The following is a 17,360-nucleotide window of genomic DNA, read 5'->3' as shown; positions in this document are numbered from 1 at the left end:
GCCCTGCGGCGTTTTCTTGTAAACTATGTTTCTGTTTGTTAATTGTTTATATATAGACCTGTTGCTCCGGTGCTCGTGAGATGTGTAGCAGGAGGAGCCTCCTGAATTTACACCCAAAATACTTTTATTTATTATTATAACAAATAATAATCTCGACCTGGGAGGAGACAGAAAAAAGGCTCAGAGAAAACAAAATCTGAGAAGCTGATTCTCCAGGGACTAACATCCTCACACGACCTCTGTGGTCGGTTGATCGGTTGACAAATTGCAGACATGGATGTTTCGCACGGGATTAAGTTTACAGACGACCTCTGCGATTATTACAGATTATAAAGGTCCCCATGTAATGCTAGTCCCGTGTGAATAGACCTTTTTTAAATCTGCATTGTTTACATTCATGTTGTGATCCTTGGTGCGTTCCGGCCGCCTGTCGCCCGGCGACGTACTCGTGTGTGTGTGTGAAACACACGGTGTGCTGAACGCTTACAAACTTCCCTCCAGCTACAAGTAGTCTCGAACTCCACACGGTACCTTTTAGGTTAGTTCATCTTTCAGTTGTAAACACACTCTTTACCCAACATGCATCTGGTTTTGCATTTAGTGTGTGTGTTTTAAATTATAATTTTGGACGATTCTAAAGAAACAAGATAATTGAGATAAAACGATGATTGTGGAAATTTTTATATATATAATTCTTTTTTTTAAATAAATGTATGATGTCTGTGAGTCGGTGAGTAATCAATGACATTACCGTGATCTCAATTATGACCAAATGAATAGTGATTATGAATTATGCCATAATCAAGCAGCCCTATCATGTACCATTAAAAACATTAACACGTTATCTCTTCACCTCTGAACGAACGTTCACTCGTTTGTTTAATGAAGAGCTTTCGCTCTCCTTCAGAGGGAACACAAGCCGGTGAGGTTTCAGAGTTTTACTGCCCATGGCTGGAGAAGAAGTGACTCATATTCACATTCCAGAGGGAGTGCTTAGCAGGGTGCTGAGGGAGGGGAAAGGCAACAAGAAGAATGAGAGCTCTCCACCACAGTCGGGCAGTTGCAGCTTTGCCCGCACATCTGGAGTTACATTCCAGGTTATTAGAGTTACAGCGGAGCAGACGAGCTGCGCTGAAGTTGATTAAGGTGTTTTTGCACCACTACCCACTCATTTTCCTCTCACTGGTCCTTTTTCCAGTCTGCACTCATCCGCTCTGTGCGCTGGAGTTCATTATTTGCAGTGTTTGTGTTGTGGTTTGACCCGTTATGAAACTTTTTTGGCATATGGAAATGATTTATAGACAATCCCTGGCAAGTTGTTTGTTTGGACATACCGACTGGTTAAACGAGCATGTCCGCACTAAATATAGGCCTGGAGGAAATCATGGATGCTTTCATCCGTTTTGTGACTTCAGTGGATTTCTTCCAAGACACATGTAAAGGATGTGAAATACAGGCCTGCTTTAATACAGTTACATGATTTAGTTTGGCTCTAAATTGAACATCTGAACAAGAGGAATGGCACAATTAGATTTAAGGGAGGGGGTGCACTGTGCCTGCTGTTAACACAAGTGTGTGTGCATGTGTTTGTGTGTGCACAGGGACCCTGGAGGGGGTATTGAGATGGCAGACTTCATCAGGCAAGAGACTCCACCAGTGGACTGCAGCTCCAGGAACTCCTACATTGGGCTGGAGTCCAGCCAGCAGGTAAGCAGAGCTCTGCTGCTCAGCATAAAACAGCCCCCTGCGGACCCTTAAGTCTTCATTCTTAACTCCATGTTAAAACAGTGGCTGTAGGATTTTATGAATTGTGACATCGGCATTTAAAATCTCAAAATAATCTGTAACAGCAACTTTTTCATTGGACCAAAAAAGTCATTTTCTTCCCCTCTGGTTATTGTAAAGTCTTCAATGTGATTCCGAGTGGCATTAAACGTCTTCCGACTAAACGAAATCCTGACATTTTAAAGAAAGTTTATTAATAATTATTACAATCTACTGCCCTATATTTACTGTAAGCCATTTAATTTGTCCAATGGAATGGAAGGAGTCTCTGCCGGTGTTGCAAGTGAGGACTGATCAGTAAGAGGACACCCTACAGGGAACCATCTGTAATGTTCCCACAGCTTCATGTGCCGAGTCCTGAAAGCTTGTAAAGCTCCTGCTTTGTTTACTGTAACGCGTCCAACGTACACACACTCAGACCAACTCTACGAGTGCAGGTCCAAGTTTACGATGGTCTTTTGTTAGTGTGTGTTTGCATTAGGTACGATCCTGCAGCTTGCGCTGAGCTGATATTTCCATAAACCTTCAAAGTGATCCGTGTCCTTGTGTGAGATATATGTAACCTCTGAATCCTCGTGGGTGCTCTGCGTCTGTGTGCCTTTTGTCCTGGAGTCGGTGATCAGCCGACACGTTCAGCTGCTGAGTGGAGTTGGAAGGGAAGCCAGAAGTTTCCCTGTGACGACGGAGAAGAAGCTCCGGCTGTTTGTGAAACACAAACAAGTTCTGGTGGATGTTGTGTTTCGTAATGATCGCACACTTTGTCTTCATGAACATTTCACTTGACTTATCTCTTATTCAAATTTCAGATGGCATCCACCCATGGAAGAGCAACAGCATCCAAAGGTAACTATGACTACCTTGTCATTATAGTTAAAGGGACAGTTCACCCCTTTTTTCAATAACCTGTTTAGCTATTGATTGATTACATTGTTTAGTTGTGAGTTCCTGAGTGTTGGAGATGTCGGCCGTCTCTCCGTATAAAGGAACTCAAAGCCAAGAAATGATGACCCGGTTCCTCCAGATAATCCACACACTTTGTTGTGAAAGGTTTCATGTAGGAACTATTGTCTTTCTAACGAATCACTGCACAGAAGCGTGCATCTACGCCTGCTCCCTCGTTGGCGGGTGTAGATCAGTAGAAAGAAAATAGTTCCTCCATGAAACTGCTCACAACGAGCTCTGGATTATCTGGAGGAACCGGGTCAGGATTTCTGACTGCCGTTTGGTTCCATTATATTAAACAGGCAGACATCTCTACGGCCGATATCTCCAGCACTCGCACTAAAACTATCTCCATCGATAAATAGAACTGCAGGTAAGAGGAAAAATATGTTTTTTTGATTTTAGGGTGCACTGTCCCTTTAAATCATTTGCCAAATCATTGTCCTCTGTGCCGATGTAAGAACTGAAGTCTTCAGTTTCTTTGTGACCCTGTGATGCATTTCCTTGTGTGTGTGTGTGGGATCACCACGACCCCCCGCTGCCCAGGAGACGCAGTCTGACTCAGCACTGCCGTGACCTCAACACTCACACAGATGAGCCAGCTTCAGGCGGGCACCGCTGAGTTTGGGAGAAAGAAAGAAATCCGCTGTAACACCCAGCATGAGAGGCGTTCTCCAGGAAGTCTTATTATATAGTATATGTACTGAGTGTTAGTGAGGCGGCTGCTTCGTCTGAATAATTCACAGTCTGTTCCGTGCCGTTCTAATTAGCCGGCAGTTTTTGATGACAGGAAGTGGTCTGAAGTGGGACATGGGCTCTGCTGGGGTTTAGCTTTTTAATGTTCTGCCCTTCCACTCAGACCATCAGCACAAAGTTAGACGTGCACCATTTGAGGAACAGTTGCATCTTTGTTCCAAAGTTATCTTGCACATCTGGATATTCAGAAGAGCTCATGATGTTCCCGTGAACAACTCTGAGTAGTGGATCTGAGGACAAGACGGGCAGTCCATGTTTATCCTCTGCAGTTATGTGCGTGTGCCCAGGGTTAGTGGTTATGAACGCATTAATAATGAATTCAACTTGTCATCTTGATTGCTTTGTTCCTCCGCAGGAGAAGTGGGAAAGACTTCGGATGACATCAGTTTGACTCTTGTGGAGAGCTGCAGCCACGATCACGGTAACACACACACACAGAGCTGCAGCCACGATCACGGTAACACACAGACACAGAGCTGCAGCCACGATCACAGTAACACACAGACACAGAGCTGCAGCCACGATCACGGTAACACACACACACAGAGCTGCAGCCACGATCACAGTAACACACAGACACAGAGCTGCAGCCACGATCACGGTAACACACACACACAGAGCTGCAGCCACGATCACAGTAACACACACACACAGAGCTGCAGCCACGATCACAGTAACACACACACACAGAGCTGCAGCCACGATCACAGTAACACACACACACAGAGCTGCAGCCACGATCACAGTAACACACACACACAGAGCTGCAGCCACGATCACAGTAACACACACACACAGAGCTGCAGCCACGATCACAGTAACACACACACACACAGAGCTGCAGCCACGATCACAGTAACACACACACACAGAGCTGCAGCCACGATCACAGTAACACACACACACAGAGCTGCAGCCACGATCACAGTAACACACACACACAGAGCTGCAGCCACGATCACAGTAACACACACACACAGAGCTGCAGCCACGATCACAGTAACACACACACACAGAGCTGCAGCCACGATCACAGTAACACACAGAGCTGCTCCTTCTCTTCTTCTCTGGTTCCCCCCTCAGTGTTTGCAGAGAGTCAAAAAAAGGAGAAGTGACCTGAGAGATGCATAATCTATAAACTGTATATTAATGATCAAATAATGTAAATGAATGAGTGGCAATTAAATGTCTTATTATCATTAAACAAATACAAATAAAGAATGACAGAATGTTTACAATCCTGACCACCAGACTGACACGAGGACGTCCAACACCACCCTAACCCTTCATCTTCTTCTCTTTTTGTGTAGATCTGCTATCGGACGCAAAGATGTACTGCCTTGTTCCCAATGACTCCTTCGCCTCTTTGCAGCCGTCAACCTCCTTGTGTCCTTCAGAGCTGTCCAGGGAGCCGGCTGATCTCTGTAATTCTGCTGCTTATCACTTCAGCCTGTCGCACTCCTCCTGTGACCCAGAGCTGACCGCTCACGCATCCACGCAATCCCAGAGCTTTAGGAAGGAGCTCCGTTCTCGGGGCCTGCCTCGGACCTCCAGCTCGGCGGGCTCGGCTTTCCCTGACCCGTGTCTGCCAGACTTTGCTCTGTACCCTCCACCCCGGAGAGGTGGCCTCGACCCTGTGTGTGAGCTGGAGGCCGCCAGGACACACAGGCCAGGGGCGTGTGGCAGAGAGGGGGCCGAGCGGCTGTACCAGCAGGACCAAGCTGTGCCCTCCACCTCGGGCATGGAGTGTTACCGGCACAAAGAAACGCGCAGAGTAGCTCGCTCAGCCTCCAGGGAGGCAGGGGAGGGCAGCTCAGGGCTGTACCAGGTGGAGGTGGGTGGAGGTGGGAAAGGCCCTGGTGGAGGAGGAAAGTCCCAGGGAGGGGAGCGCAGTGCTGACAGCCTGAGGAGCTTGAGCACTCGCAGTAGTGGCTCCACTGAAAGCTACTGCAGTGGCACAGACAGGGACACCAACAGCACTGTCAGCAGCTTTCACAGCGAACAGACCAGCTCCACACACGTGGAGAGTCTGCTCTCGCTTTCAGGGGACGAGCGTGTGCGGGACAGAGGAGATGCTGTGTCTGCTCCTGCAGGCGGCAGGACTTCGAGCCTCTGCAGTATTAGCTCTCGAGGTCTCAGCAATCTTCCCTCAAGGGAGGCCAATAAAAACCCTCATGCCAATGAGCTGACTGCAAAACAACCTGCTGACACACCGTCCTCTGCAACACACGAGCTGGTGGAACCTGGCAGGTGTCAGGAAGAGCCTGGCATCAGAACCAACGCTGACGGCTCAACAGGTGTAGCTGCCACCGAGCAGGAGCAGGTGAAAGACGACGGGAAGTCAGCCAGCATTGTTCAGAGGACTTCCTCCCTGTCAACAGGGCGCAGTGGACGCCGGCGGACTGGCAAGAAAAGGGCAAGCAGCTTCGATGCCAGCCGTCACCGGGACTACGTGTCTCTGCGTGGTATGGCCAAGCCTTGTAGTGCTGTGTTTACTGGGGGTGGAGAGGAGGACTCCAGCGATCAGAGTGAACTCAGTTGTGCCTCCAGTCTTCACTCCACCCACCACCTAAGCACAGACAGCTCATCGAGCACCACTTCCCACTCCTGCCACTCACCAGAGGGCTGCTACAAGGCTCTGAAAGCCAAGCACACTGCAGCCAGAGCAGCCTCCTCCTCCTCCACAGTAAAAGCTGCGGCAGGGTCTGAGGCAGGAGTGCGAACCGAAGGGAAGCGGCGCACCTCCCGCCGTACCCCCAGCACAGGCAGTGCCAAAACACATGCCAGAGTGTTGAGTTTGGACAGTGGTACGGCTGCCTGCCTTAATGATCCCAGCCGCCTCGGAGCTCCAGCTGGGCCCCGGCCCCTTACCACCTCCAAGTCGGACCTGGAAGCCAAAGAAGGGGAAGTCCTGGACGCGGCGTCCCTGCTGGGTCGGGCCTCCCAGCTGGAGTCAGTGACCCGCTCCAGAAACAGTCTGCCCAATCAGGCAGCTTTCACTGAGCCTCAGGATGCCACTGCTGCTTCCCTGCGGGGTACGTGCCACACACAGCGCTCTAACATACTCTATATACTATATACTATATACTCAGACATATTGTGTCTGCTTTACTGTTGGATGGCTCTGTGTTTCACCGTATCCACGTTGAGCAGGTGGGGGTACAGTTGTTGTTGTTTGTTTGTTTATTGTGCCACGGAAGACTTCTTCCTTTAAATAACTGTTCAGGTCATTCATTTGATTTAACTTCCTCTGAGCACAAATTCAATAATAATTTAATATAAACATTTGTCAAATGAAAAAGATTATTTTGGAGAAATGGTACTACAGTATACTCGAGGAGAAACATGTGGTAGCCTACTTACAGAGCCCAACTCTGAGTCAGCAGCTGGTTTCTGTCTGAGCGCTGACCCAACATTGATGCGACACTCTGCCGCCGCCGGCTGACATCTTATTTGCCGGCGGCCGTCAAAAAGGCGAATATCTGCCGAACATGAGTATCGGTGCGTCGCTGTTCCCAGACACATCAGCTCTATTATTATTATTATTATTATTATTATTATTATTATTATTATTATTATTATTATTATTATTATTATTAGTCTGCACAGATTTGGTGGTGACTTTACTGCATCGCTGCTTTCTGGCCTGTTGGCAGGAACACAAAGGTGGAAGTGGCAGGCGGAGTGTTGGGTGTAGTCCAGACATTAGGCGTACTTTATTATTGTGTGTTTTGTCTGCCTCGCTCATTCTGTGTAACCATGGTGAGTTTCAGCATAGTACTCCTCATGACGGCACAGTGTGTGCTTTGTGCTGAGGTTAGACACACAGCAGCTCTCTTATTAGTGTCAGACACACACTCCCTCCTCACACACTCTCTGTGTCACGTTCTTTGGCTTCTGTGTTGTTGTGGTCAGGATGTCGCTGTCGATTCTTTCTTAGCTTTCCAGGAGTGTGTGCAGCTCCTGGGATAAACAGCATGAGTGGCAGCATGTGCCTGAACATGTCAACTGTTGATGTTTAGTGTTGGATTGCTGCGTCTGTGTTAACCGCACTGAGCCGCAGGTCACACTCGCGTCCAGATAAAGACATCGTTAGGAACTAGAGTAGTAATGGACAGTCATCCGTGTTGGTTATTGGTGGTCTGCTGGACGGAACATATTTGTACAGCACTACACGCTCAGTGGTGTCGTTATGCTGAATGAGATAAAAATAAATAATGCTCATATAAATGAAAAGTTCCATTTGTAAGTAAACACGTGTGTTACTGCGTTCCAGCCACAGATGCAGTGCAATTCTAAAATATGAAGATGGCCCTTCAACACATGTATATTAATGAGTGCATGAAGTGAATACAATGCATACAGTAATCAGTGTGTTATAGGATGAATCACTGTTCTGATGTTCCTGCCCTGAGCCCCCCCCTGACCTTTGACTGCACAGATGACTCCAAAGAATACAATCATATCTTCTGCCTTCGCTCCCTTCACACCAGCGCTCTTACCTGATGGTGATGTCAATAAAGCAAGAATATGTACCTTTTGCTCAAGTGCGTGCGTGCGTGCGTGCGTGCGTGCGTGCGTGCGTGCGTGCGTGCGTGCGTGCGGCTGTTTCATTACTCCTGAATTGAACTTCTGTAAGAGTTCGTTACTTAGTCCCCCACACATGTAATTGTCCTGCTTTAGAGCAGCAGACTCACGAGGATCTTCAGGAAATGAAGTGTTTCATCATCTTTTGTTCACCACTGGTGGCCACAGTGGAAGCTGTTCAGCAGACGTTGAGCCACACACAGAAGAGGGGGGGGGGGGGGATCATGATATGCTACAGTATAATTTATATAGGTAGATATATATATATATATATATATATATATCTATATCCAGTGTTGTTCTGTCAGCCATGCAGTGAATGTCTTGTTGTTAAATGTTTGCATGTTGTTTGTTGAAGTAATGTGAAGTTCCAGCAGCACAGTGTTTAAGTGTTTAAGTGTTTAAGTGTTTAAGTGTTTAAGTGTTTAAGTGTTGTCTCTGAACACATGGAAGTATCACTTCACACAAAGCTCTCAAAAAAGGAAATGCATCCAATCTGACTGGCCACTGATGTCTCTCACCATGACAGCCCCGGGGCAGCGAGGAGACAGTCATATTTCGGCGTGAACGTAGCACGTTTCGTCGGCAGGCTGTGCGGCGGCGACACAACGCAGGGAGTAACCCCACCCCACCCGCCTCTCTCATTGGATCTCCTCTCAGGTACGCCGTGCATGGAGCAGGGACACGTTTGTGTCCGTGTGTTGCCTGGTATGAGCATGTTACCAGGCGCCGCTCTCTCCTCTCCCACATCAACACCACATGCGTCTGCTGCACTGCATGACATCCAGCCTGACTCCATCCATCAGTGATGGTGTCTGCACTCTGCATGTGATGTCTTTCCGTCCTCCTGTTCTCAAGACTTCTCTTTTCATCCTCTTCTCATACGATCTAATCTTTTAAATCCCCACATTTTGAGCATGGATCAAAGAATGGAGCGCTTACGATCTCAAAAGGCAGAATTGTCACAAGATGTGATCAATCAGCTCGGTCTCCTCAGAGGTGACATGATCTTTCAATAATACTCGTCCCGCTGTATCACGTGGCTCTGCCCTTATGAGCTCCGTTTTAAGGAGAGAGATGAAGATGATATTGATCATTTTAAAAATCAAAGGTTTAAGTCGGCCCCCTCAGGGATATACTGCGTGCTTGTTCTTTAAAATGTTGAGTTGAGCTGCTCAGTGATACATTTCATCATCTTCTGAACCGGTTTTCAGAAGTTTAGGGCAATAATTCATTTATACACAGGGTTCCTCTGGATCCTTAATACATCTTAAAAGGCATTCAATTAATGAATCTAAAAAGTCTAAGACCAGGACATTAGGATTCTATGCATTGTAAAATATACTCATTTTAAATAACGTACTAAATGCCTCTCTCATTAGTGTCACAAAAATCAGGATCGCGTGTAAAATTGCTCTTAAAATGTTTTCTGAATTTCAAAAGTCCTAAATCTACCTGTTGGACATGAGGCTCTATGTTCTGTGCCTCACTGCACCGTGTCAGGGTCAGGGTCAGGGTCACCAGCAGCGATCAGCCCCGTGTGTAACGTTATGTAAACACGAGTCCTCTCTGGACAGAGTTGTGTTTTAATGCTTGTTGTCCAAACTGACAGTGACCTGATGATCGTAACTGGGAGGTCACAGTGGTGTCAGCAAACACACAACAAGTAAAGCTGGATCTTCACGTTCCACTGGTCCTGCTGTGCATATACATCAGTTCTAACAGCTGTCCCCCCCCCTCTAGCCAACGCTCTGTTTTCCTGCGTCTTTAGGTCACATTTCTAAATGTTGAGCAACGACAGCGTGTGCGGCCTGCCAGGGGTCAGTAAACTGCAACATGCAAAATCGTTCCCTCAAACACGGATCCCTCCACCGTCCCGTAGCTCCAAACTCTGTCCTCGCGGCGCTCTGGACGTCTTAGGCTTTGGCAAATAGTTTTGTCACGATGATTAATCTAAATATTCTAATTACACGATGAAGTCGTGACCATGAGTGTAGCTTATCAGCGTTACTGAGAATGATCTCCATCTGAACTTTGCTTTACAGCTTTAAGAAGTGTTCTAAAAGTCCTTAACATTTAATGTACAGACTTCACACTGCATGTCACAACACACACACACACACACACACACACACACACACACACAGCTGGTTTCATTGTGGAGGTCTACCTGCAGTGTGCATGTTCTCGTCTGCTGCAGATCACCAACCTGTAGACTTCATGTGAACACTAACCGTTAGGAAGCATCAGGTGTAAAACTAAAAGATGATGAATGAGACATCTTGTCTGTTAAATGTTCTGAAGGTGGGGACCTCCACTGTGACAACCAGCACGTGCATCACATCACCTGAAGTCCCTCTATTGTGTCATGGCCTCCCCTGTGATGAAGTCCATCACGTCTCATGTCCTCCCCTTCTCCCTTCTCCTCTACAGTCTTCAGGAGGCTCTCAGCCAGGCCTCCCAGCCTTCTACTTCCCAGGTGAAAAGTCAGCCCTCCAGAATGCCGTCCCAGGTGACCGTGCTGAGCACAAGTGCCTCCCTGCTGGCCAGGAATGGAAGCACACACCTGGAGAGTTCTCAGGACAAGGCCTCAACAGTGGGCGCCAGCAGTTTGCAGGATGATTTTGGTAGGGCACGGAGAGAGAGGAGATGAGGAGTTAGTGGAGAGGTGGATCCATGTTGCAGGTTTTGCATGAAGAAATGTTTCCTTTGGTCTTTGCTTTGTGTGTTATATTGTTGCAGCTGATATTCCACAGTCCATTTGACTGAAAGATGCTCGGCCCTGCAGCTTATGGCAGATTTATGATTCCCCATCGTCTGTGGCGGCTTTGTTCTGCTTTGTTCTGCTTTGTTCTGCTTTGTTCTGCTTTGTTCTGCTTTGTTCTGCTTTGTTCTGCTTTGTTCTGCTTTGTTCTGCTTTGTTCTGCTTTGGTTAGAAAGTTGCTCCAGTGGCTGTGCTGGTCCTGAGAAGCTTCAGGAGCGCTGGTCACAGATTTGACTGCAGTCTTAGCAGAGCACGATTATCTCCGGTCGGTGGACTGACGCAATCAGTCAAAGCGCAGAGCTGTTACTCGTGCTCCATTTAGCGCTGTCTATGATATTGTCTGTAGCCAATACTTGACCGGACTTGGATGTTCCCCTCGGGGCCAGCAGTCCTCCCCCACTGCTGAGGCTGATGATGCTGGCTGATGATGATGATGATGATGATGCTGCTGTCTGCACATGAACATGTTCCTCTGAAGGATTGTAAGATGGTGTTGTGTAAGAGCTGCTTCACTTCCTCCTTCTGATCTGTGGAGATGATTCATCTCAGAGCTGATGATGATGTCACCACTTTGACCATCAGTAACGAAGTACATTTACTCAACTACTGTACTTTAGTACAATTTTGAGGTACTTTTACTAAACTTGAGTATGTCTTGTACTCCACTCCCTTTATCTGACGATTAATTCAATCAACAAATCATCTGATGCATTTTTTACTTGAGTAAAAGTTGTGAGTACTTCGTCGTCCTCTGTTCCATACCTGAGACGTGTTCACTGAACACCTGAGCAGGAGAGGAAGTCACAGACTTATACGTTCTCTGACGAGTTTCTTTTCCTAATTATTAATAACCAAACTATTAAAACACAAAGGACACAACAGCTTTGTTTACAGTGAAGGTTTCATGAAGCGGAGCGGGAGCAGCGTTACATGATGAACCTTTTCTATTCCTCCTGTTGGGACGGATGCAGTCGTTCAGGGATCTTTTTAAGATGCTTGTTGTAACAATAAGCAGTTAGTTAGTAAAACAATGGTGTTATAAGAGGAGTTGTATTCCAGCAGTGAAGGTTGTAAACATGTTTGTTAACTCACTATATCTACATTTATATCCTGCTTACACACTCCATCACATTGTGGATTGTACTGAAGCTCCAGTGCAGCAGCAGAGAGACTGATCCCTCCGTATCGCCTCTCAGGGAGGAGACGGTCCCTCAGTGATCCATTAGCTCCGATGATGAACACAGTCATATCACAAAGCTGTTTAATGCCCCGCGTGTAAACGTGTAGTTTAATGAAAGTATTCCCACAGACGGAGACTTTGCTTGTGATTTCTGTGCACTGACTTTGCTTCTCTGTGTTTTGCAGGAAAGCTCACCCCCTCCCTGTATGAGGCCGGCGGGTGCGACATGTCCCTGGTCAACTTTGAACCTGCGACCAGACGAGCCTCCAATAACATTTGGTATGTCTCGAGCTGAGCAGATGATGACCTCACAATTTAGCTGTTTAGTTTAAAAACAAGATGTCTGACGAGGACGAGGATCAGGTCATCACTGAAGGTCGCTGAGCATAATGTCTGGTCAGCTGCACGTCGTAGTAACACACACACACACACACACACACACACACACACATTGAATTTGAATATATAATACTTACATCAATACATCTACACAATTACTCATGTCAATGAAAAACTTTTTAATATTTGATGTTTTTTATAATACTTCCTGCGTCCATGCTATGTGCATAAATAATAACAAATAAGTATATTTAAAAGTATATCTGCAGTTTCTCAGTACCAGATTTTCGAAGCCTTATCGTCACATTTAAGGAAAGGAAGAACTTTCCTTAAATGTGACGATAAAGGCTTCGAAAATCTGCAAATGTCTGATTTAGGAACCTTGAAAGTGCTTGACTTTCACTCTTAAGAAGCTGCACCAGCCTGTGTCTTTCATCTTGTCCAGTGATCTGCAGGATCTTTGTCTGGAGTTTGGTGTTACATATTTTGCCTTTCTTTGTGCACTCACTTCTCCACTGGCTCCATCGGTGACATGACTCTGGCTTTTTTTTTTTAAACACAACTGTAAAGGCAAAGCGAAGTGAAGAGCCTGTTGGCTATTTAGTTTGAGGTCACCAGGAAATGAATCATGATTTAATACAGTAAGTGCAGCAGATGCTCTCATCAGTGTGCTCATTCTGCCTAATGCCCTGCAGGGACACCGACTCCCACCTCTCCAGTTCTACCTCAGTTCGCTTCTACCCTCATGACCTGGTGAGTACCGTGTGTGTGTGTGTGTGTTTGTCTTTGTCTGTGTGTGTGTTGCATGTTATTTTTGGCCTGTGATTGTCAGTTTGAACAGTTTCCTTGCTGCGTCATCCTCTCTTGTTACTTTAGACCAAACACTGATTTTAAAATAATTTCTCTGATGATCTGAACCACTTTTGAAAGCTCCTTATCTTACGTCCTTATCTTACGTCCTTATCTTCTTCCTTATCTTACGTCCTTATCTTAGGTGCTTATGTAACGTCCTTATCTTCTTCCTTATCTTACGTCCTTATCTTACGTCCTTATCTTACGTCCTTATCTTACCTCCTTATCTTAGGTGCTTATCTAACGTCCTTATCTTACGTCCTTATCTTACCTCCTTATCTTAGGTGCTTATCTTACGTGCTTATCTTACGTCCTTATCTTACATCCTTATCTTAGGTGCTTATCTTACGCGCTTATTTTACGTCCTTATCTTACGCGCTTATTTTACGTCCTTATCTTACGCGCTTATTTTACGTCCTTATCTTACGTCCTTATCTAACGTCCTTATCTTACGTCCTTATCTTACGCGCTTATTTTACGTCCTTATCTTACGTCCTTATCTAACGTCCTTATCTTACGTCCTTATCTTACGTCCTTATCTTAGGTGCTTATCTAACGTGCTTATCTAACGTCCTTATCTAACGTCCTTATCTTACGTCCTTATCTTACATGCTTATCTTACGTCCTTATCTTACGTGCTTATCTTACGTCCTTATCTTAGGTGCTTATCTAACGTCCTTATCTTAGGTGCTTATCTTACGTGCTTATCTTACGTCCTTATCTTAGGTGCTTATCTTACGTCCTTATCTTACGTCCTTATCTTAGGTGCTTATCTTAGGTGCTTATCTAACGTCCTTATCTTACGTCCTTATCTTAGGTGCTTATCTTAGGTGCTTATCTTACGTGCTTATCTAACGTCCTTATCTTACGTCCTTATCTTAGGTGCTTATCATACGTCCTTATCTTACGTCCTTATCTTAGGTGCTTATCTAACGTGCTTATCTTACGTCCTTATCTTAGGTGCTTATCATACGTCCTTATCTTACGTCCTTATCTTAGGTGCTTATCTAACGTGCTTATCTTACGTCCTTATCTTACATCCTTATCTTAGGTGCTTATCTAACGTGCTTATTTTACGTCCTTATCTTACGCGCTTATTTTACGTGCTTATCTAACGTGCTTATCTAACGTGCTTATCTAACGTCCTTATCTAACGTCCTTATCTTACGTCCTTATCTTACGTGCTTATCTTACGTCCTTATCTTAGGTGCTTATCTAACGTCCTTATCTAACGTCCTTATCTTAGGTGCTTATCTTACGTGCTTATCTTACGTCCTTATCTTAGGTGCTTATCTAACGTCCTTATCTAACGTCCTTATCTAACGTCCTTATCTTACGTGCTTATCTTACGTGCTTATCTTACGTCCTTATCTTACGTCCTTATCTTACGTCCTTATCTTACGTCCTTATCTTAGGTGCTTATCTTACGTCCTTATCTTACGTCCTTATCTTACGTCCTTATCTTACGTCCTTATCTTACGTGCTTATCTTACGTCCTTATCTTACGTCCTTATCTTAGGTGCTTATCATACGTCCTTATCTTACGTCCTTATCTTACGTCCTTATCTTACGTCCTTATCTTAGGTGCTTATCTTAGGTGCTTATCTAACATGCTTATCTTAGGTGCTTATCTAACGTGCTTATCTTACGTCCTTATCTTACGTCCTTATCTTAGGTGCTTCTTCTATATGAGCAACAAAAGTGTCTTTGATCCTCTGCAGTTTGTTAAGCATTGCTGCAGAAGGGTCCAGATGGCTGCAGTGGGCTGCTGCAGGCTTTCTGTGTCACAGCCAAAATCAAACTCCGTTGCTTTTAAAGATACTTTATTATTTATCGACTTCTAACTGTGTTAGATATATCTTTCTACATCTGTTTACTGTTTACTGCAGCAGAGAGTCAGTCGACCATCATTATCGGCTGACACTCTGCTTGTTGATCTGATGACGTAATGCGATGACGTTTCCCGATGGCAGAGGCCGATGTTTATCTGGAGTGTTGCATCATTTTTGCGGCGGCTGAATGTCGGTTATTTGCGGTCGGACGATAGTAACCAGCTGCGGATTGTGTGACGACACGAGTCTGACATGTTAGAGGGCAGCACGCACACGTCTCGTTTGTTTACAATGAAAAGTGAAAGTTAGAGTTTGTTACACTGTCTGAGAAAGTTCAGCAACAAGAAGTGTTCTGTTTGAACTGCACGAGAGGCCAAAGACTGTTGTTTTACATTTAATTACATTTAATTTATATAAAAGGAATATTTCTGTAAGTACTGGAAATGTTTTCCTATTGAGTGTGTGTTTGCAGAGCAGGCTGGCTTCATTCTTTTATAATGGTTTTAATTTGAAAGAAGTGTCGCCACAAAAAAGGAAATAATAGAAAAAATAAACAACAAAAAACATTGGCTTTGCCCAAATTGATATTTCAAACATTTGTATGTGTGTCTGTATGTGTGTCTGTATGTGTGTCTGTATGTGTGTCTGTATATGTGTCTGTATGTGTGTCTGTATGTGTGTCTGTATGTGTGTGTGTGTGTCTGTATGTGTGTCTGTATGTGTGTCTGTGTGTCTGTATGTGTGTGTGTGTATGTGTGTCTGTATGTGTGTGTCTGTATGTGTGTTGTGTGTGTGTCTGTATGTGTGTCTGTATGTGTGTCTGTATGTATGTGTGTCTGTATGTGTGTCTGTATGTATGTCTGTATGTGTGTCTGTATGTATGTGTGTCTGTATGTGTGTCTGTATGTGTGTGTGTATGTATGTGTGTCTGTATGTGTGTCTGTATGTGTGTGTGTATGTATGTGTGTATGTATGTGTGTCTGTATGTATGTCTGTATGTGTGTCTGTGTGTGTGTATGTATGTATGTGTGTCTGTGTGTGTGTCTGTATGTGTGTGTGTCTGTGTGTGTGTCTGTATGTGTGTCTGTGTGTGTGTCTGTATGTATGTGTGTCTGTGTGTGTGTCTGTATGTGTGTCTGTATGTATGTATGTGTGTCTGTATGTGTGTCTGTATGTGTGTCTGTATGTGTGTGTGTCTGTATGTGTGTCTGTATGTGTGTCTGTATGTGTGTCTGTATGTGTGTCTGTATGTGTGTCTGTATCGGCTCACAGTCGCTGCATCCCATATGAAACACTGAGTTGTGTTCAGGCTCCAGCTGAGATGAGTGAGCTTGGACTAACCGTGAGACAGATCTCCCTCCCTCAGATCCGTCTGAACCGTCTGCTGACGATGGACCCCGAGCTGCTGGGGCAGCAGGACGCAGACCTGAGCCCGGAGCTCCAGGACGCACCGCTGGGACCGGAGGACCCTGTGGCCGGCGCTGCCGCCAGCAAAGCCCGGCAGTACTACCGCCTGTGGCTCCTACCCTTCCTCTGGGTCGGCCTGCACTTTGACCGGCTCACGCTGCTGGCACTATTTGACAGGTAAGAAACGCCCAGACAGCCAGCGCCATCAGGTTCAGCTGCAGTGTCACTAGTGACAGTTTGTCACACGTCATTGCCCAGGAAGTATGTGCTGCGTTTAGTCCTGAAGCATCATCGACTGAATCAACGTTTAAGTCATTATTCAGCCTCTGGCATGTGGAGATGATCTGCTTTCCTCTGGTTTCTATCATATTCAAGTAAATATCTACAGATGATGATTCTGTCCAGGCATTGAATCAGCTCTGAAGAGCTGCAGCGGTGTGTGACTGACACAAAGCAAAGGAACACACGTGTGTGTGACAGCAGCCACACGAACACACTCGCACTCACACACATGGCAGGTTCTGATCTTTAAGCTTAATGTATCAACAGATACCCTGATTGTACGGACTCTCTGTGAAGCTAAGACTTGTTCTGGATGAATTCAAAACTGCATCACATAACTTGGGTTTTCTCTGTGCGATGCGCAGCTGAATCTTCCACTCAAACTGAGTCCGTGTGGTTCTAACTCTTAACTCGGGCGCGTTGAAGACGTTGAACGCTACACAAACGAGGACGAGACTTCACACTTGGAATGTAAATGTTAACTACCCGGGTCGTTAGCTTTATTGCTAAATGATTCCACTTGTGAGGGGATTTGGAAAGCATGCCTTTTATCTCCTCTTGTGTTGATTACTGTAATTGTCTTTATGTGGGAGTCAGTGGCTCATTCACAGCTGTGAGCGGCTCACTGGCTCAC

The 17,360-nt window shown here is 45.6% G+C and overlaps 1 protein-coding gene across 1 annotated transcript in view; it reads left to right on the top strand.

Annotated features, from left to right (window-relative positions):
• The window catches only part of pcnx1 (pecanex 1), a 41,053-nt gene that overhangs the window by 3,811 nt on the left and 19,882 nt on the right, over positions 1–17,360 (top strand). The window contains exons 3-12 of the mRNA XM_029460150.1: positions 1,602–1,707; positions 2,592–2,628; positions 3,839–3,904; positions 4,794–6,518; positions 8,245–8,246; positions 8,600–8,730; positions 10,504–10,697; positions 12,200–12,293; positions 13,049–13,106; positions 16,389–16,621. Coding sequence (XP_029316010.1) covers positions 1,602–1,707; positions 2,592–2,628; positions 3,839–3,904; positions 4,794–6,518; positions 8,245–8,246; positions 8,600–8,730; positions 10,504–10,697; positions 12,200–12,293; positions 13,049–13,106; positions 16,389–16,621 — 2,646 coding nt within the window. The remainder of the gene's footprint in view (positions 1–1,601; positions 1,708–2,591; positions 2,629–3,838; positions 3,905–4,793; positions 6,519–8,244; positions 8,247–8,599; positions 8,731–10,503; positions 10,698–12,199; positions 12,294–13,048; positions 13,107–16,388; positions 16,622–17,360) is intronic.

The sequence above is a fragment of the Cottoperca gobio genome, chromosome 22 (assembly GCF_900634415.1).
Source record: "Cottoperca gobio chromosome 22, fCotGob3.1, whole genome shotgun sequence".
Lineage (NCBI taxonomy): Eukaryota > Metazoa > Chordata > Actinopteri > Perciformes > Bovichtidae > Cottoperca > Cottoperca gobio.
The sequence above is the reverse complement of the archived record's forward strand: the minus strand, read 5'-3'. Positions and strand labels throughout refer to the sequence as shown.